This window comes from Manacus vitellinus, unplaced genomic scaffold, assembly GCF_001715985.3.
Source record: "Manacus vitellinus isolate BGI_N305 unplaced genomic scaffold, ASM171598v3 scaffold_3_pilon, whole genome shotgun sequence".
NCBI classification, from domain to species: Eukaryota; Metazoa; Chordata; class Aves; order Passeriformes; family Pipridae; genus Manacus; species Manacus vitellinus.
In genome coordinates this window covers 21,627,041-21,652,568 of record NW_021940535.1, presented here as the reverse complement: position 1 = coordinate 21,652,568, position 25,528 = coordinate 21,627,041, and the positions used below count along the sequence as shown (strand labels likewise).

General features: G+C 36.1%; 1 protein-coding gene across 5 annotated transcripts in view; it reads left to right on the top strand.

Annotated features, from left to right (window-relative positions):
* TAX1BP1 (Tax1 binding protein 1) overlaps positions 1 to 25,134 on the top strand; it is a 48,663-nt gene extending 23,529 nt beyond the window's left edge. Inside the window, exons 5-17 of one of the 5 annotated variants that reach the window (XM_029961743.1) lie at positions 2,721 to 2,869; positions 3,002 to 3,092; positions 4,365 to 4,550; positions 7,511 to 7,738; positions 9,083 to 9,229; positions 10,422 to 10,515; positions 11,823 to 11,941; positions 13,136 to 13,261; positions 15,120 to 15,191; positions 16,907 to 17,081; positions 17,366 to 17,514; positions 23,247 to 23,332; positions 24,001 to 25,134. In XM_029961743.1, coding sequence (XP_029817603.1) covers positions 2,721 to 2,869; positions 3,002 to 3,092; positions 4,365 to 4,550; positions 7,511 to 7,738; positions 9,083 to 9,229; positions 10,422 to 10,515; positions 11,823 to 11,941; positions 13,136 to 13,261; positions 15,120 to 15,191; positions 16,907 to 17,081; positions 17,366 to 17,514; positions 23,247 to 23,332; positions 24,001 to 24,202 — 1,824 coding nt within the window. In that variant the 3' untranslated portion in view covers positions 24,203 to 25,134. The remainder of the gene's footprint in view (positions 1 to 2,720; positions 2,870 to 3,001; positions 3,093 to 4,364; positions 4,551 to 7,510; positions 7,739 to 9,082; positions 9,230 to 10,421; positions 10,516 to 11,822; positions 11,942 to 13,135; positions 13,262 to 15,119; positions 15,192 to 16,906; positions 17,082 to 17,365; positions 17,515 to 23,246; positions 23,333 to 24,000) is intronic. The other 4 variants (XM_029961744.1, XM_029961745.1, XM_029961747.1 and 1 more) reach the window with 4 other exon arrangements.
* The last annotated feature ends 394 nt before the right edge of the window (positions 25,135 to 25,528 follow it).

Here is a 25,528-nt window from a genome sequence, read left to right as displayed (position 1 = left end):
TTTGGCAGCTGTAAAGCTGTCTTAAGTAATTTCTGGCTGCTTAATCTGACCTTTGTGGTGCAGTTTGCTTCTCCCCTCTGCCCTTATGACTGTTGCAACTCTAGAGAGAGGGGACGGGGAAGCTGCATTTGTAACTGAATTAAAAATAATTCAGAATAAAAATAACCCTAAAATTGTGGGGTGTTTTTAAACCTCTTCAGTAAAATGATTCATGCTCTTGCTGTGCTTTTTTTCTTTTTTCCCTCTGTTAAGAAAATGGAAGAAAATTTATAGTATTTGTATATGTACCAGATACATTGAGATCAATTAATTAAAACAATGATTACAGAAAGTAATTATATTTTTTGTAATAGAGGGTGCATGTTTAGTTCATGTGCTTATTATATTCTTTCCCTTTAGACAACTTCTAAACACAGTTGACTTTTACCTGTAGAATAGTCTAAGAGCACTCATTTTAAATTTTACAGGCTCTGAAACTGCTGTAACCATGTATGGGACTAGGATCGCTGCATCTAAATTGAATTGCTAAGAATTCTGTGAAATAACAAGTCGTCTCTAAAAATTAATCTTTTTTTTTTCTTTCAAAACTGTAGGCTTTACTTGTATCTAAACAAGTTTATTAGGTGAGAATCTGTTAAGTATGGAACTTTTACATTTTAGTACCATGTCCCTTTAGAATAACTAGCAAAGCAGCATCAATTGTAATGTTGTTTGTGGAGTGAATTTTTTTCAGGCTATTAATTCCTTTTAATATATGTTACCTTTGGCAGCCTGTTTGAACTGTTTGTACAGTTTGTATATATAATGTATCAGATTAAATTCTTTTGAAGGCACTTGGGTTACAACAGTTACAGTTATACCAAAGTGGTGTTTAGAGAAAACACAGATATGCATTGAAATAGACTTTTTACTATACTAGGCTTTCAAAACAGGGGCAAGTAATTAGTCTCCACTGCACTAGGGGAGGACAAGCAGTTATAAAATGTGTTGTTGCTGCTGGTTATATAGCAAGTTTCACTTGGAATACTGACTTTAATTAAAATATCCTGCCCTTGTTACACCAAGTACGTATATTTTTGGTTGCAGGAAACTGCTAGCTCTTCAAAAATAAAGACGTTATGAAAATTGTGGGTCATCTTCTCTAATGGTGTTTCTTAAAAAAAAGAGGGTAAAACATGATCTCTTGAAATTCTTTATTATATTAAGGCCTAATAAAGCCATTTAGAATTTAAATAGTTGTAATATATTAATCCTTTTATGTAACATATGTAACAAAAATAAAAGTCTACTTTACATACTGGTTTAGTGTATAGGAAGTGATTGAGTCATCAGTTAAATTTTCCATTCCTCTCAATTCAACACTGCCAACCCCCCCAAAAAATATCATAATGCCCAAACTTCTGTTTGGTTCCTTGTAAAAGTGGGGCTTAATTATACTTGTGAACAGTGTATTTTGACAATTAATGAGTAAAACCAGTCCTCATTATATTTTATTGTACTTAAAACATTGTTAGTTAGCTTGGAATTTGGCCAGTAGGGGTTCTTCGTAAACTCTGGCTGATGTGTTTCTCTTGATTTAACAGTACAGTCTTGTTGTTTCATGGCATTGAGCTTTGTTTAAAAATGAATAGATGAAGTAGTGCTTTAATCTTACAAATGTACAGCAGAAAGGCAACTTGTACCTTAGTGTCTACACAAACACTTTAAGTCGTACTGTAGTCAGATATGTTGGTCAGTCTGTCTTGAGCTCACTTACAGTTTGATTTGTATCACTGTCATGGTTGATACTAAGCTGAGCTTTATTGAACTTTGATATCGGGAATAGTGGCATATTATCTCAGTATGTGTGTTATGCTTTAGTGTTACTAATTTATTTTCTCAAGAAAATAGTATTATTTTGAAAATAATTATTTTCTGGGTTATTTAAGATGGCCTGGCTTTAAATGGCCGTTTTGCTGTGGTGGGGATGACAATTTAGCTGCCACTGCCGTAGAACAGTATGGACGTGACCGTAATTGGATAATGAATGTGATACTAGAAGCTGCTTCCCATCTTATATTTGTCAGTTTTCTGACAAAGGAATCTGTTTTGGGTGTTGTCATCATCCTCTGTCTCAGCTTCCAATATCCAAGGCATAAATCCCACGATGGTTGCATGAGGTTCCATGAACTTTGTGAGACCATGTTCCAGCTAGGAGAATGTAGTGTAGTAACCAGTTCTAAATAATTAATTTAAATCAATAATTAATTTCCCCCTCCCCCCTTTTTATATCTCCTTTTGCCTGCAATTGTCTTTACTGTGGCTTGCTTGAGTGGTATAATTAGACAAATGCAAGCTCTCCTTCTTTTCAAGTAAAAGTGAGTACAAAGAGAAATAGAAGTACTTTATATTTTCTAAGCTAGACAGTTTGTTTGTTTACCAAAAGGAAAGAGGCAAAAGATATGAAACGATTTTCTTTGTCCTGTACTCAGAAGTCTTTGGTAGTCTCTGTGTAACCAAATGCACCAAAACAAACTCCTTATTGACCCCTTATTAATACATATGAATTGTGCATAGCAATATTTAATGTATATATTTATGTATACTTGAAATGGGCTTATCATACATTTTAAGGAAGAGAAGAAGTCTAATGACCATATTTTGGCATTAATTCAAATAGCATGTTGTACTTCTGAAGAATCACATTCTCAAATGACATCTATTTGCAATTTTCTTAAAAGAGTAATATTCAAGCGTCAGAAGCTCTTAAAAGGGAAAATGATGATTTGAAGAAGAAGCATGATGAAGCTGCTTCAAAAGTTCTCCAGCTTGAAGAAGATATCATGACTGTTACTCAAAAAGCCATTGCAAAAGAAACTGAGTTAGACAGGTACTTAGTCTTTTTGTTCCTTATCTTCCTTATTTTACTTTTTTTTTTTCCAAAGGTGAACTAACAGTTTTTAATACATGCATGGATTTTCTGTATTAATAGTTCTGTACCATTAATTTGTCAATGTTTTAGTCTGAAGGATAAACTGAAGAAAGTGATGCTTGAGAAGGAGCAACTTGAATGTGTGTTAAAGACAGAAAAGGATGAAAAAGAACTTTATAAGGTAACTTTATTGCTTGTACCTGTATACATTGGAATGAAGTGGTTTGAAATAAAGGAAATAATGTTTTATGGAGAAAAAAACCCTGAATTTGTTAAGGGAAAAAGGAAATGGGTAACTTCTGTGAACAGATCTTTTGATAGTTATAGATGTTCTCATATAAAAATGAATGAGGAAACAGAATTTGAATTCATCCCATGATATAAAAAGGTCCCTTAAGAAGGAGAATGGATCAGCAATTTGTTAAAGCACAGATACAGTAAAAAAAAAATTATAGATATTAGTGAGAAAATTCTTTAGTTATACCGTGCATCAACCAGTAACTGGTCATCTTACCATACTTTTTTATAAGTAAAATACTTCTTACTCATTTAAATTCTCTCTTCAGACTTTGTTTTCTAGACCCCTATCCTTGAATCTTGTGCATAATGCTGAGAAGCTTTAGTAGGTTCTATATTGCATTGACTTTTTTACTAGCATAGCTGATTTCTTTTGCTGGTACTGCGAGAAACCCATATATAAAATACAGTTTCTCCCTTTCCCCCCCCAATAATTATATGCTAAATAATGATGAAATCTTTAGGTTTTATGAAACAAATCAAGTATATTTAAAAGGTTATTTCTGTTCATAGGAAAATATCATTATGTGACAGGCAGTATTAGATATACAACAGAAGTCATAAAATCTCAAAACATCTTTTACAAGCTTGAAATCCCTTGGTAAATAAGCAACGCAAATCTTCTAGTCTGAGTGGAAAACACTTGAGTGCAGCAGCTATCCATCTATCCTTTATTAGGCATAATAGGATATATTTGATGACATTTTTAAAACAGCTCTAGAGTTGCTGAAAGTAGTTTGCTGTTTTTGGAAATAAATACTGCTGATGTAGTCCTGTTTGCTTAGATAATTGTGGGCAGATACTACTAGAAGTTTAATTTCTCTTTAGTTTTCTTCAAGTCATTTCTCTTTTGCTTATCCTTAGTCGTTCAGCATTTGTGAAGAGAGGAGTGAATTCTGAATAGCTGAATTTGATGTGGAGAGAAATTAGGGCTTTAACTTCTAGCTGTGGAGTGGAGCTGTTGTTAGATGATCATGCTGAAAGAATTCCCGCCAGAAAGTTTGGGCTGGAGGGCAGTGATATTACCAGATTTTTCTCTCTACCTGTTCTAATCCGCCTGAGAGATAAATTAGAATTTAGTGAGCACTTAAATGGACAGGTGAACAGTAGTTCTCCTAATGTGGAAGAAGTTTGACATGTTTTAGCATCATTACAGATACACTTGAAGAATACAGAAATAGAAAACACCAAACTAGTAAAAGAAATCCAGACGTTTAAGAATTTGGATGCAAACAAAGAAAACATGATATCGTATTATAAAGAGGAGGTTGGCAGATTACAGCTATTGATAGCTGAAAAAGAAAATATGAAGAAAGCTTTTTTGCTCTCCTCATCAAACAAGGTAAGCATTACTAATATAATTGGCCTGATTTAAATAAACATATCTAAGGTTATATGTGCTTAGCAAGAGGAAGGAAGAAGTTGAAGATATCACCAGGGTTTAGGCTAAAAGGCAGGAGGGTTGTGGTATTCTCAGCAGATGCAAAAAATGAGCAAAAGACTGAATTCTGTTTTAGTTTTGCACCTTCTGAGCTTGTTGAGGTGTCTTACATGATGAACTTTGAGAATAACTATGTGTGAAAAAGTAATTTGTGAGCTCAGTAAAAGTGCATCAGTAAAAGTGGTGTACTCCTGAGTTGCTTTTAGCTTCATGAAAAAGGAAAGGAGATTGAGGAAAAAAGTTCACAATGTAGCTGTCTTGTAACTGCAGAGGGCGATGGAGAAGAAAAGAGGAGACATGGAAAGATGTGCTGAAGGACTTGTTAAGTGACTGTACTGTCAAGCTACAGTGATGTAAAGCTGAAGGATAGGATACCGTATGAACAGACTACATTGACTGAGAACTCAGCAGTAAGAGTGACAGTAGGATTTTGAAGGAGGAGGTTACCTACTACACTATGTATAGCATTGTGGTTAGCAAGCAGTGTGGTGTAATAGGAGTGAAATTCCTGAGGAACTGGTGTCTATGCTGTCCATGGTCCAGGTGGGTTTACTTCAGACTAGTTGTAGTCTGTTGTTATGGATAGATATATTGGGTTTGTGTAGATTTTGGTAGTGGAGTGGCTGTAGGGGTGGCTTTTGTAAGAAGCTGCTAGAAGCTTCCTGTGAGAGAACCAATACAAGCCAATGCCTGACAGAGCCAATGCCAGTGGGCTCCAAGATGGACCCACCACTGGCCAAGGCTGAGCCTGTCCGTGATGGTGGTAGTGCCTCTGGGATAACAGATTTAAGAAGGATGGGTGGTGGACAGGGAAACTGTTTGAGAGCAATTGCAGCTGAAGAGAGGAGTGCGAACATGTGAGAGAAAGAACTCTGAGATATCAGGGTTAGTGAAGGAAGGGAAAAGGTTGTTCCAGATGTTAGAGCAAAGGTTCCCCTGCAGCCCATGGTGAAGACCCTGGTGAGTCAGGCTGTTCCCCTGAAGCCCAGGGAGGTTAATGATGCAGCAGAGATCCACCTGCAGCCTATAGAGGATCCTATGCCAGAGAAGGTGAATGTGCCTGAAGGACGCTGTGACCCTGTGGGAAGCCCACAATGGAGGAGGTTTGTTGGGACCTATGACCCCGCAGGGGACCCATACTGGAGCAGTCTGTTCCTGAAGGACTTCGCCCCGTGCATGGAACCCCACACTGGAATAGTTCATGAAGAACTGCAGCCTGTGGGAAGGACTACACTGAAGAAGTTTTAGAGGAGTGTCTCCCTTGGAAGGGACCCTACACTGGAGCAGAGGAAGAGTGTGAGGAATACCCTCCTGATGAGAAAGAAGCGGCAGATGCAGTGTGGGATGAACTGACCGCAGCCTCCATCCCTCCTATGATGCTGAGGAGGGAGATAGAGAATTCAGGAGTGAAGTTGAACCTGGGAAGAAGGAAGGGGTTGGGGGGAAGATGAGTTAAAATTTGGTTTAATTTCTCAGTATTCTACTCTGATTTGCTTGGTAATACATTAAATTAATTTTCCCCCAAGTTGAGTCTGTTTTGTCCACAACAGTAATTGCTTAGTGATCTTTGCCTGTCCTTGACACCCAAACCTTTTATTATGTTCTCCCTGAGTCCAGCTGAGGAGGGGAAGGATATAGCATCTTTGGTGAACGTCTGTCATCCACCCGGGGTAAACCCACAATAGAATAACCATTAGGTATTTGTTCCTGATGTACATCATCCTTTTCCATTTCATCCAGAAGGAATGCAGTTTCTGTGCACTGAGATTGTTCTGTCCTCTGATCTACAGTGTGATAGGCAATAATGGAATTGACTGGGAGCTTTGCTTCACAAATGTGCTCTTGATCCAAACTAGAAAGTCAATTTAGACACAGCCTTCGAGGCCAGCGTGGGAATATCAGATTATGCAATCAACTTTATCTTGTGTATTGTGCCAGTCAGTCTTCTCATAGAAAAGCAATTTGGATCTCAAAATAATAAAAATTGTGTTAAAATAATGTGAGTTATGAATGTAAAATTTAAGTGGGAAAGTAGTGCTTCTGAGAATGGAAATAGCAAGACGATAAAAAGGACATGCTGTCTTAAAAAATTAACAAATAGTGGACTAGAGATACCTGGATTAATGTCTAGACTCAAGAATGAGATGATTATGGCATCAAGAAGCCCAGAGGCTGAGAGTACCTTATATAGTAGCTTTTTTTTTTATTAATTTTTTTGTAATCCTGGCCTTCTCTGAGCAATGAGAGGCTGGTAGTTCAGCTTGGTGACATGGCTCTTGGCCTGCCCTATGGAGCTGCAGTAGTGCTTAGTGCTGCATGCTGCAGCTTGCTCTTCATTACTTTTGTTCTCTGTTCTTTCCGATAAGCTTGTTGTGCAAGATCTTGGGAAATGGAGTGGTGAGAAGAACATCCCAAAGCTGCTTGACAGTGTTGTGTGTCAACCAGTTGTAGGCATTTTAAAATCTCTTACTCTGTTGTTACCTGCTGTGTGTTACTGTGGGATGAACTTTGGTTTTGAACTGTAGTTCTACGGGGATAAGAAAAGATGTTCTGGAAAACAGAAAGACTTATTTTTGGCATATATTTAAAGCTGAAAATCCAACAAAATTCCAGTCTAGAGAAAATAACCACATTTAAATTTGCCTTTATCTCTTAGTAAAATATGTTTGCACGTCATTGTTGACAAAGAAGGCAAATGGGGAAAATGGTGCTTGTGTACTGATTTCTTGATTTAGTGGTTTTACTAAAGCCACCAGGAAAACTTGGTTTTTCTTTCAAATGTTTCTAATCCCTACACTGACCTCTATTTAAGCTTTGAATTAAAAGATGATGAGTTCTCTTCCATCTCTTCTCTTTCCTAGGAGGATGCAAGTATTTTAAAAGAGCAGCTTCGGAAAGCTGAAGATCAGATTCAGGCTAGCAAACAAGAAGCTGTTCTACTGTCAAAAGAGCTGAGTGACGCAGTAAATGTGCGAGATAAGACGATGGCAGATCTTCACAGTGCACGTCTGGAAAATGAAAAATTTAAAAAGCAACTTGCTGAAGCTTTAGCTGAACTTAAAAAAATCACAACTTTGAAAAATGAACAGGTAAATTGTCGATATTTAGTACTGAAGTTTATCTGTATTTATAAAACCTGTCAGAGCTGGCTTTACTGATGTTGGGGAATAAAATAGGTTTCTGGATGATAAGTGCAAATAATCATCAAATTCTCTTTTGGCATTCAAGATACTACCTTAAATCAAGTGCATGTTAGCTGATTTGGAATGTTGGTAAGAAAGGAGGTTTCTGGTACGACTCACACTGACTTCTCCCCACATTATTTTCACAGAATAATGCAGTATTTATCTGTGTTAGTTTGAATCTTCTCTCTTTTTTAATTCTGTCATGTGAGCTACAGTCCCATTAAAATTAATTCAAATAGAAAAATGGATTGGTAGGAGTTTGTATTGTTTCATAATGTTCTTTCCTCATTGATGGATTCTCTTTAATTCTTATGAGTCCTTTCGATATTTGCAGTCAAAGTTAATTTGCTTTAGTATTTGTAAGTATAAAAATATTAGTGTAATGGAAACTGCCTTGACTTTCTTAGTCTTGGATAAAAACCTAGTGAGCTAATGCAAGTTTCATCATTTTGACCTAAGTGAGCTTTCATTCTGGATCTTGCATGACTGGAACTGTATTGGATTAGTTTGCTACTAGGATTACTGTAATGATGTAACTGTTTGAAAAAATATATTGAGCTGAACAGTAATTAAAACAATGCTGTAAATATGAATTGAATAGTACAGCTATCAAAAGAACTGTTATATTTGAAATATCAAAGAATTACATGGGTGTTTTTCAGAATTTCAGATGTGTGCAATGTCTTTGAAATGCATCCTGAAGGAAGTAGCAGATCATCTGCTATGACTCAAGTTAACAGAAAGTGTCTGAATATGGCATGTATCTAGTTGGCAAATATGGTTTGCTTAGCTTGTCTTATCAGTGTTGCAGCTGAATGGAACCACTTCCAGTAGAAGTGTAGTGAGTGTGAGGGAATACAGTTGTGGTCTGTCCATTTTTACCATGTGGCTGTACTTGTCTATAAGATAGCTAGAGCACTTTCTGGAAGATATCCAGACTTTTCCTATGCATTCAGATTTTTCACACACATTAATCAGCCCATAGAGTAAGAATCTTCTTTACCTGCCTCTGGTATTTATACCAGTGCCTGTTTACTCCCTCAGTGTGTCCTGGTTGGAATGAAATTCAGCACAGATGCTGCCTCTCTGTGCTCTACTACTCTATTCCATTCCTTCTCACAAGAAAGGAGGTATTTCTTCAGAACTTACATGGATCAATATGCTTTCTTTAATTGAGAAAAAGCTTTTTGGGAAATAGTGGTATTTGAACAAAAGGGAGAACAGTTTCTGAATTTTTTTTTTTTTAAGGAAACTTCAAATGCAGTGGAGCAGGAACTGCGCAGAGAAGTTGAAGATCTGAAGCTTCGTCTGCAAATGGCTGCTGACCATTACAAGGAAAAATTCAAAGAATGTCAAAAACTTCAAAAACAAGTAAACAAGTTTACAGAACAGGCAGTAAGTAGAACAAGAGAAATTGCACTTGCTTTTTTGGTAACATTTGAGCAACAATTTCCTTCTGCAAAAACTAATCCTTTTAAAAGGGGTTTAAATATGTGGTAAACAATGACTCTTTAATTTAGTATATTCTTCCATAAACCTGAATTACTTTTATGATTCTTGTTAGATAGTTGTCAAAACCAAGCATAGAATTTATAGTAGCTGGTGTGTGAAGAAACCTAATAAGAGTTTGGATGAACCTATAAGCAGTACATTGTTCAGGGAAGAATTTTGAAATTGAAGCATAATTACTACCTCTCTCCAGTACCACCACAAAAAAACAACAAAAATCCCCAAACCCAAAAGTGAGGGAAACAGAGAACTTGAAGGAGGATTTAAAAGTGAAGCGGGATGAAAGTTTCCACAACATTGTTGTATTCCATATGTATTTTGTATTCTTATCATTCTTCTAAGATTTGTTTCATAAATAAATGAGCCTTTTGCAATGACGATGTGAGTCTTAGGCCACCTTAGTAACTGAATTTGTCAGCCAATTTCAGACTGATTCGAGAGCACATATCTTCAGTTGGAGAGGAGCTCAAGGGAAAAGGCCTGTGAGCAATGGCAAGATGTACAAATGTGAATTCTTAAAAATACCAGACTTAAGTATTTCTCTTATCCACAGAAAAAATGGCTAAGTTTTGATCCACAGATTGTTTAAAAAAGTCATCTTCTCATCCAGAAGGTCAATGGTGAATGAGAACATCTGTGGTTTTACCTTAAAAGTTTTCCACATCTTTGGCAATGTTGTATTTCTTGTAGCAAACACCAGATTTCACTGCTTTCACATCAGAAGTCCAGCACTCACTCCTAATACAGACTCCATTTTTCTAATGGAATATTAGATATAAGTCGATGGATTTAAGTGTAACTGATTCTCTAGAAAATGGGATTTTTCTGGTAATTTGCTTAGAAATTACTGTTTCTAGGGAAAGAGAACTTTATCAAGTAAGATGATAAAAACCATAGTCTGAGGCAATTTCAGTGTTAGTAGAATTAAATGGTTTTGCATTTCTATTATTACCTCTTGTTTTAATGAGCAGTTCCATTTAGTCCAATTTTGGAGCAAATGGTACTACAAGATATAACATTACTTTATGCATGGGCTTTCATTTAATTAAATACCAAACCAAAATTTCTTTCCACAAAGAAAATTGCAGGGCATCAACAGAAATCGACAGATGCATCTAACATTGAGACAGTGACTGCCGTCGTTACAAACAAAAAATTGTCTGCATCTCCAGGTATCAACAGCTTAAATTTTGTCTGTTTTTATCAGCCTGAAAGTGTTGTCTGTGTGAAGTAATCACTGATAGTATTTATAGTATAAAGTAGATGCACTTTTTCTGTTTTAGTTAAAGCGATAATTAGAAATGTGAAGATTGATCTAAAAATCTTGTCTTTTATCAACTGGTAATGTTCATAAATAAGTTCATGTATCTTTTAAAAACAGGTCAGTTCTCTTTATTAATCTCAGTAGGACTGAACTCTCGCATTTCTGCTCAATAGTTAACACAGGTGGTTTTGCCAAGCTAATAATTAATTAAAAAGAAATCCAAGGTTTCAGTTTGTGTACAATAGCACAGTAATCTTGCAGTCATGTTATCATGACTATCCACTGTAGCATTCTACTGTAAAATCTAATCCAATTGAAAGTTCTGATTATGTGATGGCAAGATCAAGTCTACCACCTGTTTTCATGTTTTATAGGCAGTAATGATTTATTAGAAAATGTTTAAGTTTATAATTTTTATGAACTATTAAGTTATTACAAAAATAATCTTCTAAAACTTAGACATGTAATAGGTTAAAACTAAAGAAGAAATCCTTCACTATGAGAGTGGTGAGGCATTGGAACAGGCTTCCCAGTGGAATTGTGGATGCCCCATCTCTGGGGTGTTAAAGGCCAGGTTGGATGGGGTTCTGGGCAACCTGGTCTAGTGGAAGATGTTCCTGCTCACAGCAGGGGGTGGTTGGAAGTAGATGATCTTTAAGGTCCTTTCCAACCGAAACCGTTCAATGTTTTTATTATTCAGTTTGAAGTGATAAATGCTAGTAAATGCTGAATATTTTTTTTCATTACTTTATAATTCATAGATTCTTGCTGTTTGTAGAGGCTATAGGTTGTAATTTCTGTAATTGCCTGCTGTCTAAAGTAAATACAGTAAAAGTGTTTCTTAAAACATACAATCCCAGCAAGCTCAGTTATAATATGGGATGAAGTGGTTTGCTGAGTCAGTTCATATTTTTATATAAGAATAAAATACTAAGAATGATACCATAACATATTCTGCTGTTTATTATCTTTTTTTGGAAAGTAGATGTATGTGTGTATTTCTGTTCATCTCCAGTGCGTAGAACTGAACACAGACATGCCAGTAGGATTGCTGATCTTATGTAGCACTGGCCACATTATATGGATTGTCTCTGGTTAACCATTTGCTTGGATAACATGGGGCACTGTCAAATTTGGTCTGTCATCTCTCTTATACAAACTTTATTTATGGAACAAAAAAAATCGGTATCCCTGTTTTTTCTTCAATGTTCGCAGTTAGCCCCATTTCATCCGACATAGTTTCGGAATTCGCGGTAAAGGAACAAGTACGTGAAATGAATAAAGAAATTGCTGAGAGAGCAGAGAAGTATAAGAAATGCAAGCAGATGTTGGCAGTAAGTAAACGGCTTCTTCAGAAAGCTGAACAAAATGTAGCTATAGGTGCTAAGTCTTAAAATCACAAAGCCTACCCAGCTGAGTTGCCTTCCTTGTTTGTGTGATACACTGTGATTGTGGTAAAAATCTTAACATTAGAAAACACATTTTTATTAAGTCAGCTCTTGACTACCTGTGGTGTTAGAGAGTCGAGACAAGGATCCCTCAGGAAAACCCAGGTGCAGTAAAACAAATGAGCAAAACAAGTATGCTTAAAGTTGTGAATGGTTTATATTCTTACGTAAAGTGTAATAAATAAACCAAATACAGCACGTTGTTGAAAGCCAACTGATGTTTGGAATAAGTATAGCAGGGTTGATCTGATATGCTGTCCTAGTGTAGTAACTTCTCCATCCGTATTTGTCATGGCTTTTACAGTGATTTGACATCTGAGTGGGCTCAGTCATACCTAAAGGGGTTTATGTAGCAGACCAAAGTTGGCAATGGTAGTGCTTTAGCCACAATAGTAATACTCTTGAAAAGAATAATACTCTTCAAATATCAGTACCTGTCAGTCTTAACTTGATTTTCATTTAAGCAGTTTGGGTGTGTGTATGACGGAGTATTGTATCAGTGATGCTGGTGAAAAGTTGACAACAGTTTAAGAAATGCTTTCTGGGTTTTGTCTTGTCTCTTTTCATAGTTTCTTTTATTTATCACAATGATACGATTCTATTGTAATAAGTTCTCCAGGAGGTAATAACTGTCCTGTAATTCTGCTCATAACCCTGTCCATGGAGAGCCTGCATTGGCTTCTGCTGGCTATTTCTTCCATATTGATGTTTGAGGAAAGCTTTGCCTTTGACCTTCTGGATGAAAGATATTTAGGTTGTAAAAGTTGCTTGGGGAAAGGTTTTGTATTGAAGTGAGATACTTGAAAGAGTAATCATGAGTATTAGGGTTCAGAGAAACTTGAAACCATGAAGCTAAAGAGGAATATCAACTTGTTGAAAAGTCAAGAAAAAAAAAGCATATATACAATATTCAGTGGTCTTGACCCCTTCAAAGTCTGGAGTCAGGCTTGATTTCTTGGAGAAGCCATTTTTAAATGGTCTCGTTCTAAAAGCATAGTTAACATGGTGACCTTGTTGGGGGCGGGAGGGGAAATCTTTTAAAATTATAAATATTTAATGCTGTGGTATAAACTACTTTAGGAAGAGAAGATGAAATGCAGTGTTTATGCTGATGAACTGGCTAAACTGGAGCTGAAGTGGAAAGAACAAGTGAAAATCAATGAGGGTATAAAATTGCAGCTAGCAGCAATGGAGGATCAGTATAAAGTAAGTTACATATTTTGTTTATGACAATGAATGGTTACCTATTCTTAACATGGTTGCTTATTTCTGATAGTTCAAGTAATGAAGAATTTTAATGAAGAAAGCACACTAATTGTATTTTTGCTGTTAATAGAAAGTCTGGTTTGCACTTATTGAAGCAACAGAGTCTTGTAATGCTTTTTTAAAAGAGAGATCTGCTAAGTATACTCCCAGATGGCTATCAGTCTTTTAATACTGTCGGTTTAGACAAACCCCTAAATGACTTTAATCTTGTATTAAGGGAAAAAAGGGCAAGAGAGTTCTATTTTTGTGCTGCTTACTGTAATACTAACAGGAATATTGATTGGTGTGTTTGTCTGAAATCTTCATATTGCATGTAGCACTGCCAGGGTAATAATGTCTAATGCATTTTATATGAATTAACTAGAGACAGAAGATGAATGATACATTGTTTTTAAAATCATCATGTGATTATTTAATTTGGAGGATCTCAGCTATAGTCTTGGTAGAGTGAGGTAACACATTCACCAGGAAGTCAAGCATAATGGGCAGCTTTAGCTTACAAGAGGCCTTAATCTTTGAGGTTACCTGATAGTAATGCTTATGTTGAATTAGGTTTCTTTTTAGGTCAGTAGGGACGAGATAAGAGCAACAAATGTCTGTAAGACCAGCTTTTATGCTCGTTCTCAGCATAATGGTGATAGTGCTGTTGACAGGATAGTTGCACATTTTGCCCATTGTGATGAGCAATGAACTGAACTGGGACTGCATTGGTTCTACTACGAACGCTTTTTTGTTAGAAATTACAGCACTTCCTGTTCATAAAATGCTGAATTACTCTACAGTTTGTTTAAGCACTTTGTAGGCCATCTTTTTCTGACACCGAAGTTCTAATTTCAATTTTATAAAATGCACAATTCTTTCCAACTTATTTTCTTTTTACTAATTAGCAATGATCAGTTGTAATGCATAATTCAATGTGAAATAAGTTTAACTTCTCAACAGCAGGCATAATAAATAATTAGTTCCAGAATTCAAAACGTTTTGACTGCAATTAAAAACTTGTTATCATTCAGGGGAGCGCAGGTGGTGGAGTAAAAGTGAGTTTTTCTTCCCCAGTCAGAAGATTTTGCTCCCTTGACCTGAGCTAGGAGAGGGAATTTCGGAATTAAAAAAAAATTGATATGTAATTATGCCAAGCATTGTGCACAGATGTTAGAAAAACGAGGTAGAGGCAGTCTCCAAAGTAACTAGAATACAAATAAACCAGCCTTTTGTAGAGAAAAATTATTTAAATCATCATTTTGAAGCAAGGAAGAATTATGTAATGTGTCAGTTTTACCTCCTCCCAGAGCACCCAAGAGAGACACAAGGTAGATGTTTGTCAAAGAAATTTCATTTCTTTGAGGTAGGAGGAGGTTTTGGTTCTCTCAGTTCTGTGGTGAGACGTAAGAGCTGGAGAGATGTGAATGAAATAAATCACTGAAATGCCAACAGATTTCTTCAGAAATAATGAGATGAGGCTTGCAAACCTTCAGCTGCTTCTGGGCAGTGATGTCCCTCCTGCCATTAGTGTCACTGATACTGATCCTCATTTTTAACATAGAATTTTATCATTCCACAACTGTTTTCTGAAATTGGCAAGAAAAGGCTGCTAATGTGCAGCTGTTATCCAGCAGATAAACTTTGTGAGAATTGTTGGGTTTGATTTGCAGTAGTGCTGGATGTTGCATATAACTGTAGTAGACGAAACTATTTCCATCTAAAGATGGAACTTTGTTTTCACATTTCACATGGATTTACTAATAGTAAAAGAGTTTCTATCCACTAATACAGGAATTTTAAACTTCTTTTAATGTAGATTCAACTGGCAGAAAAAGAGAGACGAATAAAGGAACTGGCATCACAGTTGGAACTCTTTACCAGTGAGAAGGTATTGTCAGACATTCTGAAATATTAACACTAATGTTGAAGTACCTCTAGGGTATTATGTGGCAATTAATGAAAGCTAGGTTTTACTGAAAAGTGAAATAAGAAAATGTCTTTATTACATTCAGATAGTATTGCGTGATACTGTGCAAAAATTAGGATTGTTCCTTAAAACTTTATTTTTATATGACTACTTTAAAATTCCAGTATGAACAGGTACTTAGGAAAACCAGGGATTTTCATACCGATAAACTGAAACTAAACTAATCTTTCAGATTAAACTAGTTAAGTGTTTTTTTTAAAATTCTAGATTGTCAAGTAGTTGGTATTTACTTTATTTTTTTTTAACCAAGGATGTAATTTTTAACAGATCTCTCATATTTTTCTAGTTCAGAAGAAAGCAAATTAAAATTTGAGTTTTGATGAATCTAGTTTAGCTGGAGGGATTGATTTTAAACACCACACATAAGAACAACAATGGTAATAATAATAATGTATGGAGCTTATGAAAGCTTGGAATTTTGTTTACCAAATTTATAGATATTTACATTACAAAGAAGAATCAAAGTGCCTTGCTAGGCTGGAACCATGATTTAAAAGGTTAAGCACGTGATAGTAAGCAGCTTTTCAATTTATGCTCCATTATCAGTGTTTGTTTATAAATGTCACCAAACATAGCTCAATCAAAATGTTCATTTGCTGTCTCCTCAAACCTATAAAATTACTTTGTTTCTATTTTATTTACATACTTTGATATGAACAAAATTACTGGAAATCATATCTCCCTTAACAGTCCCAAATTTTTAATTATTATTTCCATATTTAGATCTCGGAATTTTTTGCTCGTTCTGAATTTCAATGGCATATTCCTTTTGATGTTCTTGGCATACTGCTCTCTATCCCTTAACCCATTTTGATGAATGGAAGGATGAGAAAGACTTTTGGATAAATTACAGCTGATGCACTGACCACACTTAAGTCACTTTAATTAGTGTCTTTTAACATATATATTGACTTGGAATTTTAACGGTTTATAAGTTATAAAATCCCTTTTATAGTTTGTAGTTATTATCATATTTATGGTTTATATGCAAGAGTCTAGAATTTTAAGTGTATTAAGTTTTTGAAGAGTTCTGTTTGAGCATTTCTGAAAGAATATTGTCTTTCTGATACCATTGGTGTTGAATATCAGAAGGGATCCAGTGCAATGTACTTAGTAGTTCTATAAATGTCTGTCACTCATGAATTCATATGGAATTATGTTAATTATGTACATAGTAAAATGCTGCATTCTTGAGTGGTATGGTATGATATGAAGAAAAAGAATTATTTTATTTATAATTGTAACTTTTAAAAACCTTTCCCACTGCACGTTATCTCTAGTTGTTATTTTTAATCTACCCATTGTTTACTGATTTAGCTAAAATTTCTTCATTGTTAAAAGAATACAGATACTTCTTGAAACTTGTGACAGTTCTGTTTATGTAATTTGAATTAACTGATGACAAACTAAGAAAAAATAATATTTCTTCTAAAATATCTTCTTTGTATTTTCTTCATTGACTATTTTTGGTATGTATGGTATACTTGGCATTAGATCAAGATGAAAAGACAATAGGGAGGCTAGATTTTTTTTTTTTAAAAAACATATTTCATAACCATTTCAAATTTTGCTAGTACTCCATAGGTTAATTACGTTTTAAACTTTGCATTATTTAGGAACTTGGCAGGACACCAGGAGAACAAGGTGGAAGGATGATGGAAGGACAGATTTCACAGCAGGCGTTACATTTTCGCAACCCGTATTCAGAGGAAAGTGGACCAGTTCCTGCAGTGCCAAGTCGACTACCAGTACTGCAGTATGGAAACCCTTATGCAATTCAGGAAAGAAGAGGTAAGTAAATTTCACACACCTCACCCCCAGTATAATTTCTCCCTCGCTGTTTCTAAAGCAATGCCTCATTTAATGCAGGTTTAAGTACCAACAGTCTTTAGACTGTTTTACAGAGCCTTTAAGTGCCTTTATTTTACTGCTTAGAATCAATAAGTTACAGTTTTAAACACCTTTGGAAAAAGGTGATTTCTCTCCTATTGTTTTATATTACCTAAATAAAAAATGTGTTTAACCCTTTTTAAAGGTAAGGTTGAACAAAGATGCCCTAATTAATTTTTCTTCAGATGGAGCAGATGGTGCTTTTAATCCTGATGAGATCCAAAGACCACCTGTTAGAACTGCCTTTTGGGAGCTAGAAGATGATGTAGTGTGTAGCCAGCCTTCACGCAATCTCAGTCGGCCTGATGGTTTAGAAGATCCTGAGGACAGCAATGCAAGTTACCTTTTTTATTATTTTTTTTTCCTTGAGAAGTTTACTAATGAGTTGTCAAGAGTTTCACATAGGTTTTCAGTATCTGATAAGCCTGATTTACTATTATGTAAATCCAGAACTGATTTTTCTTTTCCATGAAAAATATTTTAGGTGAATTTTGCTTGCTTTGAAGGAGAAAACTCTGCACATCTATTTATCATATTTATCATACTTGTTCCCCTAATCTCTTGAGTTACTGACAGCTTGTTTTGTTATTAGGACAGTAGCTTCTTAATCTTTTTAAGTACTGAAGTGAAAAAATACAAGTAATCTCAACTCGTGATTTTTGTCGTGTGTGGTAGAATGAGAGCTCAAAACATAGCCATGTCTTACTCATTTTATAATATGAATGTAGGAACTAAATTGTAACAAAACAAATAAAAATGTAAAGGATTCAGATGCCAGTATTTTCAGTTAAATGCTGAATGTAAATTGGTATCCGATTAGATACTATATTCTAATGTATTAATCTTTTGTTTTCTGCAAATCTGCATTTATTAATTTCCATTTTGAATGCTTTTTGCTGTTGGACATGTATTTGGAAGAGCTAATTGACTCTTATCTAAAGCTGATTAAACTGAAAGTGATACATTTTCACTGTTTTTTTTTTTTTTAAGGCTTTGTATGTTTTAAGTGGAAACTGGTTAGCTTTCTTTTTAGTACAGTTAACTGCTATATATATTCTGGTATAAAAAATTGGCTTCTGTAATAAACTGGACTGTATGTCTTCATTTGAACAGGAACAGACCTATTACTCTTTCTTATTCCAAGTACTCTTGCATCTTCAAAAATATTAAACAAGAAATACTTTTCTGCAAAGTATTGTGCTCTTTGCAAGTACAGTGGTATCATGACCTGTTTCTCATTTAGTCTAGTTTGCCACATTTAATTGCTATTAACCTTTGCAGAAACCGATCAGTGTTCAGACAGGCATGATTTTAGCCCTGGTGCTCAGCACCTATAATGGAGAAAAATGTATTTCTCCCTCCTACCTTTTGCTCCCAATGTCCATTACTGTGAATAATTAGAGAAACTGTCAGAACTTTTGCAGCCTGTTCAAGATCTAGAATGTGAGCTTAATGCTGTTCCCCACCTTCACCTCACATTTCGCATATTTAATCTGATCATTCTTGACGTAGCTATTACATCTGACAAGCTCTTCTCTTCTTTAGTCATCTGCTGCAGTTTAATTAGCAGGGTGTTCTCTCTGATCTATGTGCTTTGCCCTCTTGCAAACCCAAGAGAAACAGTGCTAGAGTCTTGTGCTCATTTGCAGACACATCTTGGATTTTTGTAATGAGGTGGAATATAACAGGCTTAAATAAAGTTCAGCTTGAGAAAAGGTGCCTTTAAATCAAATAATTTGTGTCTTTTTTACTTGCAATTGAGAATCAGTTGCTTTCTCCTTACCCAGATAGACTGTATATGTAGTGTACAAATTTGCCTGGAAATGAGAAGCTGCAGGAATCTTTCTAGGAAGACTTAGTAATATGCCAAAGATAAAACAGTTCTAAGGCAGGAGGTAAAGAAATAACCACGGGAAACTTCCACATATATAAGCAATTCATTATAAAGAAGAGTCTGTCATTTGTGCAGAAGAAACAGCAAATATAAAATAATAAATATGAAGGGGTTGTAATTTCTTGGAGTGTTTTTTAAAATAAACTATTAAAGATGTAGTTCTCTGCATTTTTCAACCAGCAGGATATAGAGCCTTTTGCTGGAGGAGGATTCCTTCCCATAAGAAAAGGACTAGTAGGCTTGCTGCTTTGTTTAAAATACCACCATTGTATGGACTTCTGCCATCCTGGTCTCCACATTGCTATTACTATGTGTAATATTAGTTTAAGAAATTAGGGGTGTCATAGTTACTTCCACCACTTCATGGCTGTTTTGGTAGTGATTTACCTGTGATAATGTACATGTCTACTTTATTTATCTAAGATGACAGATCTTTTGAACCATGAAGAGGTGGAAGTGACTACAATGCCCTTAATTTCATAAACTAATATAAGACAAGATGTGCAAATGCATCAGAATTTTTGTGCTGTTGTGTTCCAATTTTGTTTCTCCCAAAACTTTGTTCCTTAGGAATGGGCACTTCCATGTATTTGGTTGACATAAAAAAACATCAGTTCTGTATGACTTGAAGACGTTCCGGAATCTGCATAGCTTTGGGTTTTGGAACTCCTAGGCCAATTAAAGTGTGATTTCTGAGAGGGACAAGCTGGTCTGTGTTAATCGTGCCAGATGAGCACGCGCACAGCGGTGATTTTGTGTGGAATGGCCGACTTGCCGCACGTTCCTGCCGCATCTACTCGACACGAACTTTCCATTTGCTCATGCTCCCATAATTGACCAAAATGTAATCATTTGGAGCAAAGAATTTCTAGCAGTACGGGAGAGATCCATAAACAAAACACACGCACACACACACATATATATATATTTAATACTGAAGTGTGATTTCTAGAAATGTAGTTCTGATTACACTTGGCAGCAAGCCCAGAATAACTATCTTGAGACTATTAAACAATGTTGTTAGTTGCAGTGAATTTGTGGGGGATGGAGAGTGTAACCCCTGGCAACTGAGAACCAGGTCAGGATATTTTTTGAGATGACTCCAAAATGGCCTTTCTTCTAGCAAAAAAACCCACTATGCATTATTAGCAATTGGCTGACAGGGTCAGATCAGGAGGGACATAAAAGGAGCAGTTGGTATCCAGGTACCTCTTGGGAGACCAGGCTTCTTGCAGAGAGGTCACGGGCCCCAAAGGAGTGAATTTGATTTTATTCCCACAGCAGAGCTCAATCCCAGAAAGAAAATGTTTGTGCTCTTCTGCCCAGTGTACCTGCACTACATGTCAGTGATGTGTCTGTTCATTTGTTGTTTAAAGCCTAAGATGGGCATCACATCTTTACTGCTGCTTGTTAAAATGATCTGTAGAACTTGGGGATGGGGATTGTTCAAGTCTGTGGTTTTGAACTGTGTCACACAAATTTTTAATGTCTGTTTGGCAATCCTGAAACTGCTTACCATAGTAATTACGAAAGCAGTGCTTGAGACAAAATTGGTTGGTTTCGGTAAAACTGAGTGAGTTGCACATATTTCTGACAGCTAATATCTGGCTTTCCCTTCTTCCTCTTTTAATGGCAAACCCCCTCTTTTTTTACCATGCTTTAGTGTGTAATACCGTATTTATCTATATGATTCATTTAATCAGTGGAACTCACTGTGGCAGTTTTTTAAAGAGTCAGAGGTACAGTCCAGTGATAATATTGAAGTCGTGATGTTAAAGGCATCCTTTACAATTCATTAACCTAATTATCCAGACTTCTGAGTTCAGAAGGCCTGGCACTTATTATGCTACATAACCACAGTTCCAGCCTGCAGATATGTGGTATCAGTTGCTTTTCCAGAGGAGCTGAGGCGACATATCAACTGTGTTATATCACTGCAGGGCACTGTAGACGTTTCGGACTAAGAACGTGCAGCCATATCCCTGGTCGTCAGTCTGGACTGCAAGAAAGATGGCCCTGGGTCTACACGAAGGGCAGATTGAACTGTTTCTTTCTCAAAATCTGTAGTATCGGCCTCCATCCATGTAACTTGGATGACTGAACCACGGGGTCTCAACAGTAAGCTGATGCCTGTGCTTAAAATACAGCATTGGCAAAGCCATTGAGGCCTGGTATCCCAGCAATTGTTGTCAAACTCCCGTAAAGCAGCTTCAACTAACCTTCTTATTTTGGCTTTTGAGGGTTCAGGGGATGATGGTTTGTTTTACCAGGGTAAACACAGTGACTGGTGTTTAAGCGTCAGGTTGAAAAGCATATGTGACATCATTTATAAGAATATATTTATAAGAATAAAGAATGGGTGGTTGGTTATCCTAGCTGGAGAAACTGGGCACTAAGTGACTGTGAACCAAGATGAGTAGGATCTGCCCTCCCTTTATATAGTTCTCCCTTTTACATGGAACACTTGAGAGTTTTGTCCATCTGAAATGACAGAAATAAGACAGCTGTTGGAGTCCAATACAATGGGACCTTCTCTGTGTTTTCCAGAGGTTCCAACTTACCCCAGGGCAGTGTATGAAATTTTTTAGTTCTTGGTGACTGTATACTGTTTACTGTTACTTGTAATTAGAATAGCTTGGAAGTACTTTCAAGACTAAGATAAAGTTCTCACTGTTCCTGTTTGACCATTCCTTGGTTACACAGTAATCTCTGTAACATGCACTGTGAGGTCAGCTAAATAGAGAGACATTTGCATTCTTCTGGTTTGAGTTAGGCATCACAGAAGGTTAAGAACTGATCTTTACAACTTGGACAAGAGAAAAAGTACACTGAAGAGACAGACTTAACATATCTTAACAGAGTAATATCAGTACATACATAGTATTGTCATTCTTATACTGTGCCCAGGTCAGAAGCTGCTATAAGGAACACACAGTATGATTTTTACAGTTAATTGAACTGGGTCATGAGAAAGCTGTAGCCTTAGGATATTCCAAACTTAAATGTTACTTTGACATGCACTTGCCTTTTGTTGAAGCAGGTGCCTGCAGGGCAGCTGTGTAGGAGAGTGCAGGTGTGCTTGTGTAGAGGAAAGCATCGTACTCTTTTTCAAATCAGTTTCTCACAATGGAATAAGGAGTAATGTTATATTTGTATGTGGTAGGGTATCACACTTGCCAGAAGCTGAAAGAAATGACAAAAGATGTAAACAATTTTATCTTGGCAAATGACTAGCAGTAAGGAAAATGTCTTTAAAAAAAAGGGGGGGGGGAGTGTTCGTACTGGACAAGTAATTAGATTAACTGATGTTAATTTGGCCAGTGTTTGTAGTGGAACTGTGTTTTTGATGGAAGATGCACATTAATTTTCTTAGTTAACTTGTGGTTTGCTTCAGTCTGGTATTCAGCAAATTTGTCACATTTTTGTCACTATGTAAGCTGTAGCAAATTGTGGCACAACAGTACTTTAAATAGTTTTTCTTCTTTAATACATCCACCTGTCCATCCTATCTCTTTTATGACAAAAGGAACAATCAATATTTTAAAACTCATATGCCCTTTTCACTGCAGGTGCAAAGCAAGCAAGTTAGACTGTCTGTTGTAGCAACTGTCAGAGCAGGCCCCACTGCCTGCTTAATGGAAATGTTAAATGGTTGAAACTAAACAGGTGTTGTCAGGAGAAGAAAATTATTGAGGGAATTTTCCCATACTGCCCTGTTTACATTAACTCTTCATAAGGACAAAGTACTAGCCTAAAAATGAAATATGTTTGCATATGCATACTGGTTATCTGTATAAAACATACAGCATGTGTGCCGTTACATGTGGTCCTTTGCACATCCATTTTTGTAGATCAGCTAAATAATCACTAAGTCTTGCATTTAAGGTGTCTTTGAGATGAAAAGGAAAATTATCTGGGAGTTGGAGTTCCAAAAATCTTGGTCGAATGTACCTGTATTTCCACCTTGAAATGAGTTGGTTTTGTGCTGCATTATCTAATTGCAGAATAGAGCCAAGATGCACAAAAGTAAAATTTGTGCTGCAAAGATTACAAAGCGAGGGTAAATTTCATCTGTGTTTTTGCTTGATAACAAAAATGCACATGGAGGAGGGGAAAAAAAAAAAGCTCCTTGTAGGGGTTGTTCTTTAAAATACTTTTCTTTTTTTCAATAGGATGATGACAACACTGTACCTTCTGCTCCTGATCCTCCAAGTCTTCTCTTGCGTGAGCGTGGCACAGGTTTCTGCTTTGATTCCAGGTAGATGTTATCTTTTATTGGTCTTTAAGGGCATGGAGAGGTTTCTACAGAACTGGATTTTTTTTTTTTTTTTTTTACTCAAGGGTAGGGGGTGGAGGTGAAAAATTACCAAGCGTTTTCAATGAATGTTTGGTTTACAATTAACTGGCAGAGAATATGCTGTGAGACTGGGCAGGCTGTTTGTGCTATACATTACTTTGATGGAATTTGGACAATTTTTTCAGTAAATGAATGAGTAACTTTTGTTTTTTCTCCTCTCTTGCCAACCTAATTGTGAACCTAAGTTTAGAGCTTTTATAAAGTGTTATGTTTGCTAAGAGCAAGCATTTATGAGAGAGAGAGTGGCTTCCCATGAAACTGTTTGGCCATTAAGGTACTCAATAGATTTGTATTCAGTGGTAGCTGGAATTATGTCAAAATTATGTTGCTTTTAAAATGCCAGGTTATTTTGGAATTCCTGTGTAAACCCACTCTTAACTGTATTGAGTGCTTTCAGCAAAAACATTTAAATTAACTGTTTGATACTTAGATACAAAGTTCGCTCAAATATAAGTTGGTAGTAAAGCTCTTAATGTCCGTGGCAGCAGGATCCTAATTTTAGTTTTCAAAACCAGGTTAAATAACAGTTTCCTTTTTTCTTTTTTCTTTCTCTCCACCTCCTCCTGAAGTTTTGATGTGCACAAGAAATGCCCTCTCTGTGATGTGATGTTTCCACCGAACTACGATCAGAGCAAGTTTGAGGAGCACGTTGAGAGCCACTGGAAGGTGTGCCCCATGTGCAGTGAGCAGTTCCCGCCCGACTATGACCAGCAAGGGTTTGAGAGGCACGTTCAGACACACTTTGATCAGAACGTATTAAATTTTGATTAAATACTTTGTTTTGCAGTGTAGCTTGAAAACCCACCACTTCTGAGTAGTCCACCTATGGAACAAAACCAGTGCAGCTTTCTGTAACAGTGCAAACTTCTGATTAAAAGCTCATGTTCTCTAATGGGAGTGGCAAGTCGTGGCTGTAAGCTGCTATAGGGTTATCTTCTCTCTCTGCCTAACATTGTACTAAAGAAACCCACAAACCTCCACCTTATTGTGTATGTAGCTATTTCTTCCCCTACTTAGTGGAATTTCTAAGGACACAGGAATGACTTAGCCTCAGAAAAAATGAGACCAGCTTCATGGTGCTCTTCAGCTACATTTAAAAAAGGTCACCAAAACACCTGTGGTTTCTCTTAACCTTGATAACTGAGGTACCATTAAAAATGTAATAAACAGGTGTTTCTCCTAGCAAATCCATGTAGTTTTTCTGAGTAACACTTAAATTGGAAAGTTACATTACTTACCCTATGAAAATAGAGTTTTCTAGTACACTTCCGAGATCTAGATGCATGTACTGTGAGATTCCAGGCTTGCAACAAAAGGAATGGCAAATACTTCAGTTTTACATATAGAATGTTTGCCTTAAGGGATAACACTAAATGAGGTATGTTATATTTTAAGGCAGTGTTTTTGAGTTGAATGAAACTGCTGTGCTTAAATGCCTAAAAGTAATTGTTTAAAAAAATAATTGCCATTATGTTTCATTCAGTAGACAATATTGTTCTGTTTTCACAACAGTGAATTGTGTTCCTTTTGGCTTAAGGCTTTTAAAAACCTTCTGTGTTTTAACTTTATGTATTTCTTTCCAATAAGGAAAAACATGTGTGTATATCTAAACATTTTATATTTACTTTAACTGTATTAAGTAAATTTACTTTCCACTTGTTGTACAGTAGTCTTGTTACATTAAAAGCAGAATTATTCATGGAGTCAGTGGTCCTTTTTTTTCTGCTGCTCATTTTGAAATAAATCAGAGTGTAAACTTTACATAGAGTAAATGGTGATTCAGCTTGTTATGCTCCTCACATCTATTTATGTTCTTTTTTTTTTGAGAGGGAGACTCAGGGATTAAGGCTCAGAGTAGCTTCTGTTTTCTGCAGTTCCCTCATGAACATGTGTAATATCCTGTTCTATGTAGGGGTTTTTAAAAACTGCATGACATGGCAGCAGCTACTCATCAGTGCTCGTGTGCCATTTGCAGTCTAAAGATTTTTGTAACTCTGAACTTCATGTTGATGATGGCCCAGGGTAAAGCAAGGAAGTACCGAAAAAGAGCATTTTGTCATTTTTTTTCTTACTGTAACTCAACAGCACATGAAAACA